The following is a 21,686-nucleotide window of genomic DNA, read 5'->3' on the forward strand; positions in this document are numbered from 1 at the left end:
AATTTTGTGGATTTAAAGAAGCAGAGATGGGAGTTAGCATTTGTTAAAGAAGTAATGAATTAAAACAAAAGTGCTATTTCATTTACTAGCTATGAATAGATACCTAATACCCTAAAGAGTTAGTTGCAATAAAACAGACACAAGCACAGAAGGAAAAAAAAACGTAAAATTTGTTTTCACCCTTTGGCTTATTTTATTGTTTCCCAATTTACTCTTTATTTTTCCATTAAATGACATGGACAATTTCCTTTATGTCTCTCTTCAAGTTCCTGTTCAGGTTTCTGGCCTCACAATTGCTGCGTGAAAGATCAGAAAATGGCACCTCAGAAAAGTCTGCTGGGCAAAAAAAAAAAAAAAGCTTCCCAGTTTTCAAACGAAGCTACTGTGTGGGAAACAGATTTAAAGGGAAGCTGCTGGCATATTTCATACGTTGTAGAAAAGACTGACATTATTTCAAATTTATTTGAATGCCTTATGCAAAGAAAAGCCCTAAAAATGTCCTTGAAAAGTACAGCGGTTTTCATGAATGCTGTAAATAGGATCCTATATATTAACCGCCATATTATAGATATATCCGATAGCCTTTTCATCTCTCTAATGGGTACATTTTTCCACCCACCATTAAGGTATTGATGATTTTCACTATTTTGTAGGCCATGTTTCTAATGCATCTATCCATCCACACCGTGCTAACAGGTATGTAAGGTTCATACAGCCTACCAAAAAGAAACAAAACTGTTTAAATGCTGTGTAAATGGAGTCAGTTGAAACTGTTGTAACACAAAGAGCTAATTTAAAAGTTAACTCATTCTCTATTGATCTCCTAATATTGATTTTCCTATCTTCTCCTTACCTTTCACACCTCTCCCGTCCTCTGTTTTATAAATTGCTTTGTATTTTAAGAGTTTAACACCAATTAGAAGAATATGTCCAGAGATGGCTAGTGTGCTTTCCGCTGCTATTTTACACAATGCTTTCCATTCGTGGAATGCTATATTGTGAGATCCAATTTTTGCCATGCGTTGTTTTTTCTTTTTTTCCCACTGCATAGGAGAGGAAATGTGATTCTTATTCATACAAGTGTTAAGTATTCAACCTCTGTGAACCTCAGGCTCCTCCAAGATGTCACAAGTAGAGTGCCCAGAAACTGAAGCACCCTAAAATCACAGATCACTTTTGAAATTTGAGATCTGAGTGCAAAAAACCAAACCAACCCAAACCAAAAAAACCCCAAACAAACAAAAAAAACCAAATAAAAAACAACAAAAACAAACTCCCTGACCATGTCCTTGAGAAGTACAGTGGTTTTTTAGAATGCTATAAATGAGATCTTATATATAAACCAGTATCCTCTCTGCCACTTCTCTGCATGGGAATGGCAGTGGGACTTCAGGGAAAAGAGGCCAAGCAGAGGAGGGGCGTTGGGTCAGAGCCTAGGTAGGTCAGGGCCACAGTCTGGGCATCAGGGCATCATAAAAGATTAAACTGGTGCTGTGGGCATGGAGCGTCCCCTAATTTTTTCAGCGTATTCTTGAGCCCTGAAGCACCCACAGTGTTGACACCTAACATTCTGCTATAATGTGGTGTAGTAAAGATTAAGCTGAAATGTAAAGCTAGAGTTAATGTACTAGCCTCTGGATATATAAGATTGAAGTTTGATTAGAGCACAGTTGAAAATAAGTTATTGGACACAGTTTTGTCTGTAGCAGAGTGTTGTCCTCATCTACCAAGAAACAACATGCACCTACCCATGTTATAAATGGCTCTAGCCTAAACTGTTACCCACTGATTTTTTTAAAACAGTGTTACATTTTATCAAATATAATTTATTCAACAATGAGTGAAAAATGTTGACCTAAAAAAATCAACAGCTATATTCATTAGTACTCTCTGGGCTAGATTCTGCTCTGTGTTATACTTAAGTAATATTGGGTTATGTTGGAGGTAAATGCAATTATTTTGGATTTACATACCTGTGAGTCAGAGCAGAATCTGGCTCAATATATGCCACTGTACAATAAGGCTTACATCACTCATTCTCCTTAGGATCCATGCATTCTGTTCCTACTGACGTCAGTGGAAGGTGGACATGGGTTTCTGAGTTCTTTTCCACACAAACCTGCACCATCGATCTACTTCAGCTATGGAAATAGGGTAGCTGGAATCAACATACCTACCACAGCATCTTGCATGTGGTAAGGTCATCAGGGGCTGCTCTCTTGCTGACACTGGCTACTCTACTGCTTTTGTTGAAGTACCGACGTCAAGGGGAGCGAGCCTGGAGATTGATTTATTGCGTTGATCTGCATAGTGGAGACCAGGCCTAAGAGCATAATTTGGCTCACTGACACAGAGTGTATAATTGGCAGTTGGTCTTTCTGTTTGTCCCTGTGCTGTGTAAAAGAGTTTATTTCACCAGAAGTCAATGTTTAATATGAGAGAATGCTATACAGATGCTTTGGTGTCTTGCTAAATATTTGCTAAGTTTGGGTCTGACCCAATGCCTTTTGAAATGAATGGAAAACTCCAACTGACTTCACTGAACATAAGGACAGGCCCTGTATGGGGAACAGCTCTTAACTGCACAGAAGACAATATTTTGCCACTGGCTTCAGTGTGGAAAGGGTCTGGCTACCCCTAAAATGTTAGTATATATTGGAGCAAGAAATCATTAAATCTGTTAGTGCTACTGTAAATTTTCCGCTTGCAAGAAACAAATTCTTTGTGAATGTTTTCCTGTTAATTAAAGGTCATGCTGGAGGTGGGGGAGCCTAGACAGCATTGGAGGTTGTATACATATAAAACTCAGAAAGTTTATCTGAAACCCTTCCGATCACAGGAGAGCAATTGATATTAATCATATTTAGTATGGCAGTGCCTATGGAATAACCAGTAATGGGACCCCATTGTACAAACATAGAGTAGTAAACACTCCCTGCCCTGAAGAGGTTACAGTCAAGCTGGGCAAGGCAGATGCAGGGTGGGAGAAAGGGGCATAATATATAGAAGTAGAGTGAACAATTCAAGTAAGAGCAACAAATGTCATGTTGGTTCCATTGTTATTTTTTGATGGAGGGATTTAATTAGGAGGGTAGATACTAGTGGAAAGAGTAAAACAAAGGGAGAGGGAGACAGAAGAGGAGGAAAGTGGGGACAGGGCAAGGAAGTAGAAGGTTGAAGGGTAAGTGTGGAATGAGGAGTGAAGCTGGAGGAAAGGGACTGCAATGGATGGGGATGGAGAGCAAACAGCCTTTGCTTTCTTTCTGCATGCATTCCCAGTATTTCATCTCCCAAATCAATCTGACCCTTCCCCATCCTTATTTCTTCCCTTCACCTGGCGTCATTCCAAAATTCCACCTCCCCAGATTCCAGCAGGTTCCTTGGACACTTATTTCTGCTCTCCTTCTCCATTACCTTCAGCTTCTCTCTGACCTTCCAGCAGGGTACATGTTTAAATCTCTACATGCAGTGGGATGAATGATCTGTAAGGCATTCTTTGCCTTACTGAGGCCAGCCAATATAATCTTTTCAAGCTCCTACCCAGGTATTGAGCTACCCAGGGATAGGGACACTTGCGAATCCTTGTCCCCCTCACCCCCCTAAGCCAGGATTTTGCAAGATTGAAGACAGATGCAAAATCAGGAGAATGCTAAATCTACTGTGGGCTGAGGTGGATTTTAGCAAAGCAGATAGGTTAGTTGGGAGACAGGAGAGGGCATGCATGTTTATCTGAGAGGAAATAGTAATAATCAGATCTGGAGCCATCCTGCCTAGCAAATAAGAGACCAAATTTTCTTTTTGCCCTCCGATGGCTGATTTGAGGTTTGTGTAATAAATTGGTGGTCTGAGTCTTGTTTTCACTAGACAGGTGTCAATATCACTGGAAACATCAGCATACAGTATAGAACGCAAGATTTGAATGGACATAAAGGCTGTTGTCTATTAACACCCAGAGAACATGGCTTCAGAACAAGTCTGACATTGGCTGGATGAATTAGGGAAGTATGCACTCTGTGGCTGAGTATTTAGGGCTGCACATCTGCACGTGTACTTTGGACTCCAGAAGAGCGTCTTCTGGACTCCAAACCATGTTCTGATATGTTAATGAGGCATGAAAAATTTGCATCCGTGCCTCATTAGTATCTTCTGGATAGCTCATTACCGTGCCACTTCCAGAAGAAGTGACATGTGTAGCCACAGCCTACTAAAAGTTTAGTAAGAGTATGTAGGGTTGTATCATTTTGTTAGCTTTCACTGGAAGCAATAAAACTGAGCTATTATTTAAAGAAATGTAAATATCAATGGTTCAGTCTTGCTTTGTGTTAGAGTTTGGGGGTTTAGGTTAAAGCACTGGGTCAGGCTGGCACTGGATATCTTGGCTCAAGTCATGGCATTCCTGTACATACTACTTCTTAGTCTTTGAAAAAAATCTCTCCTTGCTTCAGTTATCTTTTTGTAAAATAGAGATTGTAATGCTTGTCTACCTCAAAGGGATACTGTGAGAAGAAATTCATTAATATATGTGAGATGCTCAGATATTATGGTGATGGGGCAACAGAAGTAAGTAAGTAGATATTCTAGCTTGTTTTGAATGGCTTAATTAATGGCACAGTTTGGGAAACCATTTGTTGTAGAAAAGATGTTATGCGTAAAATTTGCCCTTGGACCCATATCACTCTTCAGAATACCCCTAGAGCTGGCATGTAACTGTGAGGCAATAGAGAATGATTTGGTCCCAGCTGCGATGTGCTGTCAACTGTTGGTACCCATAGATCTTGTTCACCATGAAATACTAAATCTTTTTAGTGTTTAATGTTCTTCTCTTTAATGTCAACTGGTCTTATGAGGAGACTTGCTAAACCAGTGTTTTCAATTATGGCATTTTAATTTAATAATAATTCAATTAAAGGTGTGTTTTTATTGAGCATCTACGTTACCTTTATAGGTATTATTAGAGTAACCAGCATAATAAGAAGGAGTAATTATTTAAATGCTTATTAAAAAACCAGGTGGAACAGAGTGAGAGTAACACGGTGAAGTGATTTTAGGAACTGGATACATGTCTGTTCCTAAGTGTTATAGTTAAGGGTGTTCTTTCTTTCAAGTTTGCAAGTTTCTACTTTCCTGAGGTTCTAAAACTGCAGTAAAGCAGCATTAAAATTCCTTAAGTTTTTACTGCTGCTGTCATAACTTTGTAAAGCAACCCAGAAACATTACCTACAATCTGTTCCTAGAGGTAAAGAATGGCGGTAGTTGCAGACTCAACTTTGTATATGCCACGGTCATGAGTGTATGATTAAAGGGGAGTTTATTCTCTTGTTACAGCTAATGGAATTATTCTGTCCTGCTGCGAAGGGCTTCATAAGGCACAGAATGTCTCTGTAGGGCAAACAGAAAACAGTGAATTCTCTCAAGTTTTGATCATGCTGTGATTATTGTTTAATATGCCATAGAACAGTTTAAGACATTTAGGGGGAAATTTACCTCTGCTGCTGATGGCCCAAGGTTGAGGCTACATAGGGAAGATGTGAACTGCTTGCACAGAGAGAGTCTCTGCATCAGAAAACAGTTGTGCATTGGTCACAAAGGCTGCGTCTGTACTACAGAGCCGTTCTGAAATAAAATATTTTGAAACAGCAATTTCAAAATATCTTATTTTGAAAGAATGCTGCTACATACAAAATGCATTTTAAAAGAACACCCATCTGTTTCCAAATAGCATTCCAGACACGTAGGCTACATCTACACTGGCCCCTCCCTTTCAATAGGGGCATGCAAAAACAGCAGATTGAAAAAGCAAATGACTATCTGATTTGCATATTCAGCTCCTTATTTGCATAATAATTGCCACTTGCTGTTCCAGAAGTTCTGTTTTCAAAAGCTAAAACAGCCGTGTAGACAGAGTTCCTTCGAAAGGAATCCTTGCTTTCAAAGGCACCCGTCTTCCTGAAAAAAATTAGGAAAAGCCTCTTCCAGAAGCATGATTGCATGAGAATATGCAAATGAGGCACAAGATATGTAAATCCACACTTCATCTGTATGTTCAGTCTTGCTTATTTGCATTCTGCTTCCAAAAGCAGAATGCAGTCTAGCCACAGCCATAAGGTTTACCAATTTTGGAATAATACACTTGCTATTTTTGAATTTATTTCGAAATAGATTGTGCATAGTGCAGACAACAGCAAAGTTATTTCAAAAGAACAGCTGTTATTTCAAAATAAATCAGTAGTGTAGACATAGCCAAAAAGACCTACAGAGGGCTTGTTAGGGGAGCTATGATTATGCATATGCATTGGAGCAGCTGACCCATGAAATCCAATTGCTCTAATATTGAGCAGGCATAAAGCAGAAGTTTGGATGGAAGGAATGTGCTCCATATACCTGTCTGCTAGGTGCCCAATATAAAAACAGAATTTTATGGGTTGACAGAGGGCAGAGGGAGTGGAATTTCCCTTTGTTTTGTGCCATTTATTAAAAAGAAAAAAAGTCATGTTATTGTTTTGACTTTCTGAATGAAACCTAATCAATCATATAGCAAGGAAAGAAGCAAATGCTAATATTGCTGGAAGAGACCACCTTTAGCTGTAATATGCCAAAAAGACAGAAGTGTTCAATAAATTTATTGTCTATAATTACCTACTCAGGGGAGGGGATATCTGATACTAGAGAGCTCTTTAATCTAACAGACAAAGGCATAACAAGATCCAGTGGCTGGAAATTGAACTCTGTAAAGTTCAAAATGGAAATAAGACACAATTTTTAAATAGTGGGGATTATGAACATTTGGAACAGCCTACCACAGGATTTGGTAGATTCTCCATCACTCGGAGTCTTTAAATCAAAATTGGCTGTCTTTCTAAAATATGTAATCTAGTTCAATCATAAATTGTTGGACTAGATGCAAGAAGCACTGCACGCTGTAGCCTGCTTTACCCACCAGGTAAAACTGAATGATTATAGCATTTCCTGTTGGCTTTGAAATCTATATGTCTGTACAGCTATAAACATACATGGAAGGTACAAACTCATGCTATGTATTATTTTATTGCATATAAAAATCCATAGGTCCCTGTCCTGTGCTCTGGGTTCTCATACCAACCATATAAATCACAGAATGGAGTTCTGGTCCTCATACCACAAATAAATACCCACCAATTAATAAGGACAATAAAATAAATTCAGACTCTCCTCCTCTCCCTCGAAAGACACGGAAATCAGAAATTTTATTTGCTTGAAGATGAGTGTCATGCCCACATTCCTGAAATATGTTCATTCATGCCCCATTCAATAAAGCTTTTCACATACACTTAACCTTAAGCACATGCTTGTTCAATGAAGCAGTTAAGTACATGCTTAAATTACATTAACTTCAGTGGGATTATTCATATGGCTTAATAGTAAGCACATGCTTAAGAAGAGATAAAGAGTGCCGACTATAGCCACTTTAGCCGTTTGTTATAAAGGGTTATTTAACTGCAGTGAAGTGGGCAAGGGACTCAGCTATATATCAAAAGTAGCCTTACAACAAAGAGTTTTACGGCATAGGTGAACTGCATTATTAAATATAAGGATCATTTTTGAGAAATACATGACTGTTCCTGGGCATGTTTAAAATATTTAGCAAGTTTTAGACTATGAAAATGTTCGGAGTGGATGTTCAAAGACTTTTTGACATTGTTCTGTACTTAAAAGTGAGCATCTACACTGCTCAGGGCAACTTCTAGGCGAGATAACCATGAAGTGATAATATGGAAATGAACATTTTATTTTATTTTTTTATTTTTTTTAAAGAAGACATCTAGGGAGAGCCTTTGAGGGTTGTGAGCACATTAAGTGAAAAAAAAAAAAAGCTGTCACAGCCTTGGTAGCCAGGTAGCCTGCAGTCAGTTTTGCCATTGTGTAGGGGGTCTCCTGAACTGACGGGTTTCGGGGCATAAAAGCTAAACAAAACAAAAAGAGAGAATACGGTTTCTGTTATGACAGATATCTCCTAAATTGTGTCTCAGCAATAAACACTAATTTGCAGTGTTTGAAAGAAAACTAAAAAGGAGTCGGGGAGAAGGAACTCTCCTCAGGTGAATTTCACAGAGGTGAAGTTTTGGAGAACAAAACAGAACATATGAGCTCCATATAACATGTAGTAGCAAGCTCCTAGCCAGCTGCCATTTTGAGGCTAATTTTTTTAATCAGCCATTTCAGTTTTAGATTAGCCTTGATCCTCAGCCTGCCCAGGAATTCTTTTTCTTACATATGTGCCTTTTTAACCTACAGCTGTTGTATGGTTCCCCCCCCGCCCTTTGTCAGTTCTTTTAGTAGATGAACAGGGCACACCCACACACGTGTACATGTACATGGATACACAAAATTAAAACCAGAATAAAATATAATGCTCAGTCTGACTTTAAAAACTGAAAAAATTGAACAGCTGTGGGTAATAAATGGGTTAATTAGTGTGGCTAAAGTGGAGGTGAAGGGTGCAGAGCACTTTTTATTTTGAAAATACTTGATCTTGTATGACGCTGGACTTCATGCATTATTAGATCACACTGGAGAAAGGGATTTATTAAAATCCATTCTAGGGTGAGCTGAGGTAAAACATATTGTTAAAAAAAGCTTTTGACAGGAGATGTTATATACTTCAGTGTGCTTCAGTGATTTCTGTCACTTTTTGTATTATACATGTTGCTGTGCAAGAAAAGTAAAAAGTCTAGACATTTTTATCATCTTTCTATAAGAAACAGAAATTTAAATAGTTGAAGTAATAATGGGAGCATTTAGTGTTGCTTTGACTTCAGAGCTGACGTAAAACCCTGTAACTGCTCATTGCTAAGTAGATTTTAAAGGATACTCTATCTGCTCCATTTGGTGTGTGCCCGTAGCTCTTCATATGTATTCATGCTAAAAGGGGAATATAACTGCTTCACTTTTATTTACAATAGGTATTGTTACATATTAATCACAAAAGATATTACTCCTAGTTATCTCCCCTCAGAGCAAAAATAAGAAATGGTAGAAAATGGAATCAGGTGTAATTTTCTGTTCTCCCTCAGATGCTGTAATGATAAGGTTAGATAGGTGGTAGATAGATATCCACCATCTTCTCTCTGTCTAAAGTTTCTTCATCATTAGCCATTTTTGGAAGTTTAGAACATGGAATACTGTCTGTGGCAGTCATTGTTCTCATGGTGCATTCTGGGATAAGTGATCTTGGTCTTTATATGCATGTCTGCACTGCAGTTAAACACCCGCAGCTCTCTGGTGTCATTTAAGGAGGGCTCACTGGGCCTGGCTGCAGGGCTGTAGAACTACGGGGTAGGCTCAGGCTGGAGCCAAGGCTATGGGACCCTTTGACTGGGGAGAGTCTCAGAGCCTGTCCCTCAACCTGAACCTTAATACCAACACTATAGTTTTATAGCCCCCACAGCCAGAGTCAGCTGATGCATGGCATGCATGAGGCTTTATTACTGTGTAGACAATACCCTGTGAGTTGCTTGCATTAAAAAAAGGCAGTTTTGACAGTACAGTTGATTTCCCTATAAACATTTTTGTTTTCCAACCCACGATTGAGCCACAGGGTTCTTCACAACTTAGTACCTACAACTGGAAGTGGAGAGCTGTGTTTTGGTTCCGTTCATTACGCATAGGGTAAGACAGGAAGTTCAGTACTGCTTCTGAACTTCAAAATTTTTTTTACATTTGGTTTCCGGGTTCTGGTTTAGGTCCATTACTGTTCAGAATATATGAAGTCATGGAAAGAAATACAAGAATTCAATTTTAGTTCTTCCATAAAAGGGAGCTACTTTCAAAGAGACACTTCTAGAAAAAAAATGCCCTGAAGTGTGATTTCCAAGCTGACATACCTTTACACATCTATAGGGGTTAGACTGCTGTAGGAGCACTAAAGGGAAAATGACCGTCTTGGAAGACAATAAAAAGTTTATATTGTGTCCAGGATTAGAATATTTTAGCTCGTAAAATTTGGACTGCAGTGCAGACTTGTCCACACCTGTCCATTATGTAAAGCTGAATCGGGGTAAAGGAATGCTTCCCATCTTTCTACATTTTTTCAAAGGAGGCTAGAAAGGCAAATAAAGAGACATGGTTTTGGCTCTGCTTACTATTTGTGAAATTGAGGGCAGGCACAGAAATTCTTGGGATGCAGTTCGTGCACTGCCTGACATTTGTTACTGATAATTGCAACAGCATCGAGTACCACGTACTTCACTTGAGTGGCTTCTTGGTGTTCTGGCAAAGAGAATGTCAAGGTGGCATATACGGGGATACATTTCCCAAGCTCCAACTGACTTTAATGGGACTGGTGCAGATAGATACTCATATACTGCTTTAAAAAATTAGGGGGCAGCATGAAAGAAGCATGTATAAATTAAATGCAGCAAATACCTGGGGTGTTTGCTGAGTGAAGTGTATAACAATACAAAATTAAAGATGGCACTTGATAGCAGGTACCATGAAGCTGATCTGCTTACTCCACAACGTTTTCTTTTGACTCTATACATAACATTAAATCCCTTAAAACAAGTATGTTTACTTGGAATAAATGTGTGAAGGAGGATTCATCCCTATATGCCAGAAAAGGAAGACTTCATATGATATCTATCTATATAAATATATATAATGCAAGTATGTGTAATGTATGTCACAGATATTCAGTGAATAAGCATGTTGGATGAGTATATATACAGGGTAACTTTTTATACCAGTCAGTGCATTGCAGTTAAATCCTGCTTTCAGAAATTCCAAGGACTAAATCTTTTAACAAAACTAAAGTACATGCCAATGGTATTTAAATCGTATTTCTCTTCTGTATTTTTTTGAGTGTTTTCTCTGTTTTTCTTTTTTAGGTAAAGATGAGCCTTCAAGCTATATTTGCACAACATGCAAGCAGCCTTTTAATAGCGCTTGGTTCTTGCTTCAGCATGCCCAGAACACCCATGGATTCCGCATCTACCTGGAAACCAGTCCTTCAAACAGTTCCCTTACTCCACGCATCACCATCCCTCCTCCTCTGGGACCAGAGACTGTTGCACAGTCCCCGTTGATGAATTTCCTTGGAGACAACAACCCTTTTAGTCTTTTGCGGATGACAGGCCCCATCCTACGTGATCACCCAGGCTTTGGTGAGGGTCGGCTCCCTAATACTCCTCCGCTGTTCAGCCCACCGCCTCGTCATCATCTGGATCCACATCGCCTTAGTGCCGAAGAAATGGGGTTAGTTGCCCAGCATCCCAGTGCCTTTGACAGAGTTATGCGTTTAAACCCCATGGCAATTGAGTCCCCAGCGATGGATTTCTCCAGAAGGCTTCGAGAACTGGCAGGAAACAATTCCACTCCTCCTCCAGTCTCACCGAATCGCACCAACCCTATGCATCGCTTGTTGAATCCTTTCCAGCCAAGCCCTAAATCCCCTTTTTTGAGCACCCCGCCATTGCCACCAATGCCCCCAAGCAGCACTACGCCTCCGCAGCCTCAGGCTAAGAGTAAGTCCTGTGAATTCTGTGGGAAAACTTTCAAATTCCAGAGTAATCTTATTGTGCACCGACGCAGTCATACAGGAGAAAAGCCCTACAAATGTCAACTCTGTGACCATGCTTGCTCTCAAGCCAGCAAGCTAAAACGTCATATGAAAACACATATGCACAAAGCTGGCTCCATGACAGGCAGGTCAGATGATGGACTCTCCACCACAAGTTCTCCTGAGCCAGGCACAAGTGAGCTCACTGGAGAGGGACTAAAATCCAGTGAGACGGATTTCAGGAATGAGAGTGATCCCTCCCTGGGCCATGACAATGAAGAAGAGGAAGAAGAGGAAGAGGAGGAAGAGGAGCTTGAAAATGAGAGTAGGCCAGAGTCAAGCTTCAGTATGGACTCAGAGCTCAGTCGAAACCGAGAGAATGGTTCCAAATCGCTACCAGATGAAAAATCCCTTGTCCTTGGAAAAGTTATAGAGAATGTAAGTCTTGGTGCCATCCAGCAATACAATGACATGCTAGCTGAAAAACAGAAAAGGAGTAACTTCATGAAAAGGTCTTCTGATCAGCGAGACCTGTGTCCTAGAGACCTCTGTCAGAGAGACACAGGCGATGAAGACTCAGTGGTAGGAGAACTTGACCGCACTGAGGAAGGGACAGTCAATGGAAGAAATTTTGGCCCTGGTGAACCTTTCCCAGGATTGTTCCCTCGTAAGCCGACCCCTATTACAAGCCCCAGTTTAAACAACTCTTCTAAAAGAATAAAAATAGAGAAAGATTTGGACTTGCCACCAGCAACAATAATACCTTCTGAAAATGTTTACTCCCAGTGGCTGGTCGGGTATGCAGCATCAAGGCACTTCATGAAGGATCCATTTCTAGGATTCACAGACTCCCGACAATCCCCCTTTGCAACTTCTTCTGAGCATTCTTCAGAGAACGGAAGCCTGCGTTTCTCCACTCCGCCGGGTGACATGCTGGATGGGGGTCTCTCAGGGCGCAGTGGGACAGCGAGCGGAGGCAGCACTCCTCACATCAGTGGACCTGGTCCTGGTCGACCCAGTTCAAAGGAAGGGCGGAGGAGTGATACATGTGAGTACTGTGGCAAGGTCTTTAAGAACTGCAGCAACTTAACGGTGCATCGCCGGAGCCACACCGGAGAGCGGCCTTACAAATGCGAGCTCTGCAACTATGCATGTGCCCAGAGCAGTAAGCTGACGCGTCATATGAAAACACACGGCCAGATAGGGAAGGAGGTCTACCGCTGCGACATTTGTCAGATGCCCTTCAGTGTTTACAGCACCCTGGAGAAACACATGAAAAAGTGGCATGGAGAACATTTGCTGACAAATGACGTCAAAATTGAGCAGGCAGAAAGAAGCTAAGACCCCCATTGGGTTAAATCAGGGGTCTAGGTAACATTTAATTTGTACAGTTTAACTATTGCCAACTGAGAAAAGCTGACCTAACTTGCCTCCGCAAACATAACTTAGCATAACTATAGTAGGTGCCAGGCCTTGGCACTTAAATATAACCTGTGTCTACAAAGTTCTATTAAACCTGAGGGTTGATTAAGGCAGTAAAATTGTGGAGCCTTTTAACTGTGCAATAATTTCTGTATTTATTGGGTTTTTGTAATTTTTTGGCATGTGCAGGTACTTTTTTTTATTCTTTCTGTTCAAATTTCTTTTAAAATTTTGTTGGGTATCCCTTTTTAATTTACCCAGTGGTAGCCTGAGATTACTTGCATTGTAGGGGGAGAAGCATATCTTTGTAAATTATAATTTTGGGGCTGCTGCTTTGTTGAAATTTAAGCTAAGCATGTGTAATTTCTTGTGAAGAAGCCAACATTTTAACTGAATTTCTTCTTCTTCTTCCTTCACTTTTTGTAAAATAACCTTGGAGATTAGGGAAAATAAAATTGTACAGCGGATAACAATCTTTAAAATTAGCACTTTCTTTTGGAATTGGATCTGATATGTAGCACTGACAATGTCGCTAAAGATAGAGGCCTTTTCTGTGTAGAATTCAGTATGAAAGTTCTGTCAACTAAAAAGACATGGGTGCAGGTGTTTTCTGAGGGCAGCTACATTAAACAAAGCAATAACATTCTTAATTGTGGATTATTATCAGATAGTTTCTTTGGGTGGTTCATGATATCTACTGAGATGCCACCATTTTGTCACTTGTTTCAGGTCACTAATTAAGATAACTGAAAGAGGCCTCATGGCTGTAATGAAAACTGTTTAAGCTATTATATTCTCCTTCTCCACCCTTTGATGAACAAAAAGCCATTCTTCTGGTTTATTACACCCATATAAATCTAACTGAGTTTGGGGTATATAAACTCTACTAAGCTCAGTTGTATACTGCAACTAGAATAGCTGTAGTTGAGGCAATTGTAATAAGGGCTGATTGGTAGTTTCTCAATCTGACAGAATAGAATTTATAAAGCGTTTGGATGGCAAGGAAAAATATCAGGATTATCTCATATAATGCACAACTATGTTATTGTAAGGAAGGGTTAAAATATAAAAACTAGTCATAATATCTGTAGTGGCCTTATTCTGCTTCCCTTAAGTCAATGAGAGGTTTCCTATCAACTTAATTAGGAGCAGGATGAGGCCCTATATGGGCAAAACATTGTAGGAAAAAATGCAGCTGCTCTGTTTTCCAGTTATTATTTTTTTTAGCATATTAGGACTAATAACAACAAAGAGTGGACAATTAAGGTTAGACATTTTAATTGTGTTGACCTGCACTTTAAAACTTTTGTTTGTGTTTAAGAGAAAATGGCTTCTGAACAAGAAATTACAGCATATTTGTCTCCTTGGCCCAAAGGTGGGTTAAACTGTAAGGGAACAGCTGAGATTAAGTGTCAGTGTTGCTAAGCATGGCATTCACAATACTGGCACTATAAAGAAAAATAAAATAAAAATAATTTATTGGACAGTTTTTCTACTGCCATTCAATTTGACGTGAGTGCCTTGAAAACTGATCTTCCTATCCGAGTCTCTTGAGACAAATGCAAAACGTTTTTGTGAAATGAAAAGACTTTTAAAAAAGTAAGACAAGAAAAGTACATTCTTTAAGGGGAAAAAAAAGAGCCACATTTACTTTAAAAAATTACTGGTTGAAGATAGTGGACATGAAAATGCCATAAGACCCAATCCAATGAAGATGCATACCCAGCACAACTTTGGACATCCATTAGCTGAATTATTCTCAGCCTTTTTTTTTTTTTTCAGGACAACGCTGCTTAGGAAATGGAATGGAAATGATTTACTGCTGAATTAAAACTCATGACACAAATTACAAGTTATCATTGAATGAGAAAAAACAATTCAGGAACAATGGCTAATTTTTTTTAAAGTTAAATTTAGTGCACTCTGTCTTAAAATACGTTTACAGTATTGAATACATACAAGGGTAAAAATTGTGTGTATGTGTGTTTGAGCAATCTTTTTTTTTTCAAAGTTTGCTTAATAGGTTATTAAAAATGCCATGATGGCCATGTGTATATTGTTTTCTTTTGGTGATGGGGTTTTAGTATATATTATATATATTAAAATTTCTTGATTACTGTAAAAGTGGACCAGTATTTGTAATAATGGAGAATGCCTGGGCATTTTACAAAACCAGAAAGAAAAAACAAAAAAACAAAAAATAACAAAAAAATACTTTTCTTTTTTCCTTGAAAATGTTGCAGTAAAATTTAAATGGTGGGTCTATAAATTTGTTCTTGTCACTGTAACTGTAAAGTCTTGAGTTTTAGTAATTTTCTTTCTGCCTTGGGTGTTGAATTTTTATTTCAAAAATGTATAGAAACTTGTATTTGGGGATTAAAAGGTGATTGCTACACCATGTAGAAAAAGTATGTAGAAAAAAGTGCTTAATATTGTTATTGCTTTGCAGAAAAAAAATCACGTTTCTGACCTATACCTATTTTTCTCTTCTCCCTCCCCCCCTTCTGGAATGGATATTGATATTGGTTGATTCATATGATGTAGGCACTCGCTGTATTTTTACTGAAGCTTGTAATTTTTTAACTGTACGCTTGTCCTTTTAAAGGGATTTAATGTACCTTTTTGTTAGTGAATTTGGAAATAAAAATAAAAACAAACAAACAGGCTGCCAATAATATATTTTTTTAATTTGGCAGGATAAAATATTGCAAAAAAATTTGTATGTTAAGTCCTTACTGTACAGGAAAAAAAATGGGGCAGGGGGTGTTGTTAGATGACCTTTAAGTAAAAGAAACAAAACAAGTGCTTTTTCTCATTTTATGTTATTTTGTTCACAAATAATTTTGGTTGTATATATTCTTTTTGTCAGAAATGGCCTACAAAAAAGTGCTGTTCCCACAGGGCTCTAATGTCTTCAAAGTTGCCTGGACCCCTTGCATCAAGGTTTTACCAGGTATGGGTGAACCAGGCTACGTAGTTATTGGCTATTCGTGTTAAGGGAAGTTCAGTTTTTGTAAAGATGTTTGAAGGAACATTCCACAGATTCCCCTGCTAGAGAGAGAGAGGAGATTCCCTTCCCCCCCACGCCCAGAAATGATAAGCTGTTTATAGCATCTTCTCTACCACCACCACCTCCCGCTTACTCACCTAACTCCCACCCTCCTGAATAATGTAAGCTTAATCTTTAAAAGCGAGAGCTTTTGTGTCTGCTTTGACACAGGTAAAGTGACCCGCTGTTGCTGCCATTGTAACGGGGATTGAAGTAAAATTGGTCCAGGCACAGCCCTCCTTTTCCCTGTCAGAACAGGACCTATTCCATGTACAGGTCTTGCCAGTCCATGTTATTATCTGCTTTGCTGCTGTACTCCTGAGTGTACATTCCGTGAATTTCTGAATGTTTGAGGGACTGGGATGAAATTCTGTGCCTTTTGATTTCTCTTTTCTATTCTCTCTCTCTCTTTTTGGCTGGGACTGGGACAAGTAGCAGAAGCCATGATGAGATTCTATTGACTATTTTAAGGTGGGAGACAAGGAGGCAAGTTGCATTGTGTCAGAAACAGGTGGCAAAAACAGCAGGCCAGATTTTTCCTTGACTTTCCTCTATGCAGTGCAGTTGAAGACACTGTAACAGAGAGCCGAATTTGACAGAGTTATCTTGCAGATGCTACCATCTGGCTGGACTACACCCAGGCCACTGACTGGAGGTGGGAGGGAGGGACACAAAGGCAGAAGTTGTTCTGGGATCTGGCAATTCAAAAGGACCCGGGGGTCCCAGCCACTCCTGTGTACACCCTTCCCTAAGATTTACCTATTGGGTGAAGTTTTTATTTCAGCTATGTTGGCGTAAATCAGGATTAATTCGTAAGACTGATTCCTGATTTCTCGCAGTGTAACTGAAATCAGAATCTGGCCCTTTAAAGGTGTATTCCACTTTAGGATAAAAAGTCTAGTCCTTGTTACACTAGTGTAAATCTGGAGTCACCTCATGGAATGCAGCGGAGTACCCCTGAATACACCAGTCTAATGACAAATCCTAGGTTTTCAGTCTAAGACCAATTTCCTTAAAGAAAAAAAAAATCTTTCATTTTAATGCAAATTGCTTGGGAGCACCACTAGTCCCCATTGTTCATCTACTAACTAAGGTAGTTACACCAGCAGTTGTCTAATCCTGTGACTTAAATCATTCATAAACCAACAGTAAGTCACTCAAAAAGCACAAGGAATGTGTTTCTACAGACTGTAGTGACAACGGAGACCCTCTTCTTCCTGTTTAGGAGACTCAGACTTTACTAGGCCATAAGCACAATATTACATAGACATACAGTAGCTGTTATGCTGCCATAATTATGTTCACAATTCTGTTTAACTTTTTGTTCAGTTGAAATTTATTACCAGTGTCTGCTTCTGTTTTCACTGAAGTCAATAGCAAAATTTCAACTGACTTTCATGGGAGCAGGACTGGGCCCCATAGTTTTATTTTTGGAAAGGAAAATAGGTATATTTAAAAGGGGTCAAAATCAGCATTTCATCCCAGTCCTGAGTACAAGACAGTCCAAGATTTTGTTTATCACAGGCAAACTCATTTTTATGGTGCTCTTTGTATCTTAGAACTGCAAAGCAAAGTAATGTTGATTTAAGTTGTTTGCATTTGTACCGGCAAGGCAAAATATTTTTATTACCTTTTTCTATTACTTATTGTATGAGCTTTTGTTGTTTACTTGGAGGTTTTGTCTTTTACTACAAGTTTGGAACTATTTATTATTGCTTGGTATTTGTGCTCTGTTTAAAAAACGAGCACTTTTTTTTTATTATGGATAAAATGTTGAGATGGCTGGAGGTCATTTCAATATGGCTTAGTGAAATATTTATTGTTCCTTTTATTCTCTGTACAAGATTTTTGGCCTCTTTTTTCCCTTATTGTCACAATGTTGAGTTCAGCATGTGTCTACCATTTCATTTGTATGCTCGTTCAAAACAACGTTTGTTCCAGTTTCAAGTTATAAAAATAAATTGGACATTTGACTTGATCTCCAAATCTTGTCTTTCCTATTTATTTTAAAGTTGGGAGGACCTGAAAAACTGAGGATCATATGGTTCATTAGATTGATAGATCATCTTTATATCAGTACAGTTAGGAAAGCATCCCTATTCACAAAGGGCACTTTAGCACTTGTTTAAATATGTGCTTAAATCATACTAAAGCCAATGAGACTTAAGTGTATACTTAAAATTAAGCATATGGTTAAACGCTTTTCTGCATTAAGCCAGGCAAGCTGGAGCAACTGTTTTAAACATTTAAAATGTCCCAGAACAAGTAGCTTTAAGTACTGGAAGGTAAACCTGCTTATTTGTTTTTCCTGAGGAAAATTTTGCTTTCATGCCCCCCCCCACCCAGCAAAGTACTTCAGGATTCATTTCACTATCAGCATGTGAGCAGTCCCAGTGATTTAAGCATGCTTAGGTGCTTTGCTGGAGCAGGGCCTCTCTTATTCTGATGCAAATATGAAATAACACTGTTCATTGACTTAACTTACAGCAGAAGTTGGCCCACACAGTGTGGGCTTCCAAGCAATATTTTATATACATCAGAATTGACCTTTAGATGCTTTTCTCACTGAGTAAAGTTAAATATATGCATCTACAGGCAGAATTAAGCTCAATTTGGACAGCATTGTAAGGATAGAGATGATTACAGCTCAACAGAATCCACCATCTTCTTCCCTATCATGCCAACACTTTAACAACTGTGAGAAAACCTTGAATGAGGTAATTGTATACAGAACAGCTATTTGACAATTCAAGATGTATTTGTGAGGCTTTGAGGGCTGGGTTCTTATCTCACTTAGGTCCTGATATAGCAAAACATGTAAGCAGGTGCCATATTTCTAAGCTTGTGAGGAATCTCATTGTCTTCACTACAACTAACAGTGCTTAAGTTATGCATTAGTCAAACACAGGTTATCGGGCTCCATACAGGTGGAACTGGATGAAAGTTGATGATCTATAATATACAGTAGATGTTCTAATGGCCCCTTGTGCCCTTAATCTCCAGGTATCTATTCAAATTACATGTGTGTTTAAGGGCTTGCCGAATCAGGGCTAGACTGATGTAATAGTTATACTGTTCTAACAGTTCTGGCAGCGTGAGAAGAGAATAGGTCTTTGCAAATTGGATTAAAGTCCAAGCTCTTAATGATTTCCAAAATGCCAAGGAAGGTGCATTTTAAAGGCACTCTTCAACAGAAGACTTTATTTAAAGGACATGCTATCTTATTCATAAGTTTCATTCATTTTTCATTCCACTGTTCGTTTCCCCTGAACAGTAAGACTTGATACTGACCTCATTTACTACTGTTTTATGTTACTATGGAGCTTCACTGATTTGAACAGAGTGACTCTTCAGATATGCTGATATGAATGAAAGATTACAGCAGGGCCTGTTTGTTGGATTATTAAATTGAAAAGTGAAACAACAAATACTAGCAAAGCAAATATGTTCACAAAATCAAATGAATATTTGTGCAATGTTTTTGCAGTATTTGCTAAATCTTGATCCATGTTCTGATGTTTCCTGTGCATGGATAAAAGCCAGGAAATCACTGGACTTACATAAGTTTAGTAAAACTGTTATGAACTCAGAATCAGGCCCCTTCTATTCAAGGTCTAATACTCAATGAACTGAAAAATATTTTAAACTTAAAAACAAACAAAATTAATTCAAATGTTCTTTTCAGAATATTTCTAAACCACCTTTTTTTCCTTAGCATTATTGCAATAAAGGAACATGATGTTCTAAAACCCGTACTTGAAGGGCCTGATTCTTACTTACACTAATTTCAGACTGTACCTGTGGGGCCAGCTAGAAGTACTGTCCTGAGACAGAGTGAAGTGGAGGAGACTTGTAGATGACCTATGATATACCCGGAGTACAAGGGTAAAGAGGAAGAATAGTTTTATGGATTTAACAGGTTTACTACTGATTTACGTTAATGTGTGAGATCAGAATCTGAACCAATGATCTTACTGGCAGGAAATGTACATAAATTTTAGGGCCATATTGCAGAATATTAGCAGAAAATAGAATTACCAGTATTCACACCATAAAGTGGATTCTAAGGGTTACACTGCATTCTAAGCACAGTGTGGGGAAAGAACTGTACATATGGGCTATGTATGCAGTCAGAATAGCTTGAGGATTGCATACTTGCAACAAGAGACTTTTGAACAGACCAAGAATTTGTTACAAAAATCATTCAGGAAATAAATTCTAATACATTTGAAAAAATTTGATCAACTTGTAAGACCAAAAAGGAGGACAGATATGTGTAGTGTTTGATTTGTTATGAATTATTCTCACAGCTCATCTAAACACTGACCTTTAGTTATTCAATGACAACCTGTATTCCGTTTTCTGTCAGATGACAAACTGTTCTTTCCTGCAAAGAAACACGTATGTTAGAGAAGGAAAAGACCTGTTTGTTCATATTGTCCATCTCCTACCAAGTGCAAGATTTGTTCCCTGTGATACATTTCCTAGGTAATATGGATACTGTTATTACTGCTGAAGAGTATAAAACATCCTTTCAAATTTCAATACAGAAATACAGGAACATTCAAAAAGATGCATGACCCTATTTTGTCTCTTACTCTTCCTGTAGGTTTTATCATTGCAAGTTACAATATGGGACTAGTCTGTTGCTCAAACTAATGCCCTTTTTAAAGTATTTAGTTGGATCAGGGTTTGGGATGAAAATGAGTGCAGGAAAATACAGTTCTAATTATATTGTTCAATGACCTTCTGGTCAAAGGGCAAGTATGCTACATAGAGATGAATATTCCATTACAGACTTCCTTTTCTGCACACAACTTACACGTGTTTGCATTTAGATGTGGTATGTGTGTGTGTGTGTGTGTGCACGCACATGCATGCCAAGATGCTTGAAGCTGTCTCCTGAAGCAAGTTAAGACCATTTAGAAATTTTCATGTGGCGCTGGCAAGCTACAGCACTGATTGAGGTTGAAGTCTGGTATATCAGAGCACATCAAAGCTAATGAGAATGTGAAGGAAAGCAATCACGGTGTAATGATACATATATCTACAGACACAGTGGCAATCAATTAAAATAGCTTCAAAATACATACGGTGTTCTTCTAAAAAAAGGTTTACCCATTGAGAATTATTGTCTCTAATTTAGCTTGTGCTGTACAATATATTTGTGTCAGGGGGAGGGTAGTTGTGCTTGCATATGTAATACAGAACATCAGATTCAGATCTCAGGCACTCTGGTGCAAATCTAAAATATAAGTTGCATCTCCAAAGTCTGGGACTCTCTTGTCTGGCTGGACTAGGGATGTTCCAGGACCAGCTGGTGGGTGGTGGGGATGGTGCGGGGGGATGAGGGACAGGGGTGGAATGACTGCCAGCAGCAGAGAGGGTGGTGGTCTGGGGGGGCGTGGCTGGAAGCAGTGAACCTCTCCTCGCCCATCAAATACTTTCATTTGGGACAGGTCAGGTCCCAAGAGTGTGGGACCAGGTAGGTACAACCTGTACCAAGCTCACTTCTGATTTGCAGCTGTGTATCTAAGTTTACATTCTTGTCTACAAATCATGGCTCTGGTTCATTCCTGTGTTATTCAATTTTATGCTGCTGTAATTCCACTGAAATTGATTATAACTGAATAATGCCGTGGTGAAGATCTATGCATGTCTTCCCAACCCCTTTATAGAAAC

General features: G+C 38.9%; 1 protein-coding gene across 5 annotated transcripts in view; it reads left to right on the forward strand.

Moving 5' to 3' along the window:
• BCL11B (BCL11 transcription factor B) overlaps positions 1-12,921 on the forward strand; it is a 103,658-nt gene extending 90,737 nt beyond the window's left edge. For 2 of the 5 annotated variants that reach the window (XM_074998712.1, XM_074998713.1), the window contains one exon: positions 10,863-12,921. In XM_074998712.1, coding sequence (XP_074854813.1) covers positions 10,863-12,874 — 2,012 coding nt within the window. In that variant the 3' untranslated portion in view covers positions 12,875-12,921. Of the gene's footprint in view, positions 1-3,439; positions 3,450-10,862 lie in introns of all 5 variants that reach the window. The other 3 variants (XM_074998716.1, XM_074998715.1, XM_074998714.1) reach the window with 3 other exon arrangements.
• Positions 12,922-21,686: the final 8,765 nt, after the last annotated feature.

The sequence above is a fragment of the Carettochelys insculpta genome, chromosome 6 (genome assembly GCF_033958435.1).
Source record: "Carettochelys insculpta isolate YL-2023 chromosome 6, ASM3395843v1, whole genome shotgun sequence".
NCBI lineage: Eukaryota > Metazoa > Chordata > Testudines > Carettochelyidae > Carettochelys > Carettochelys insculpta.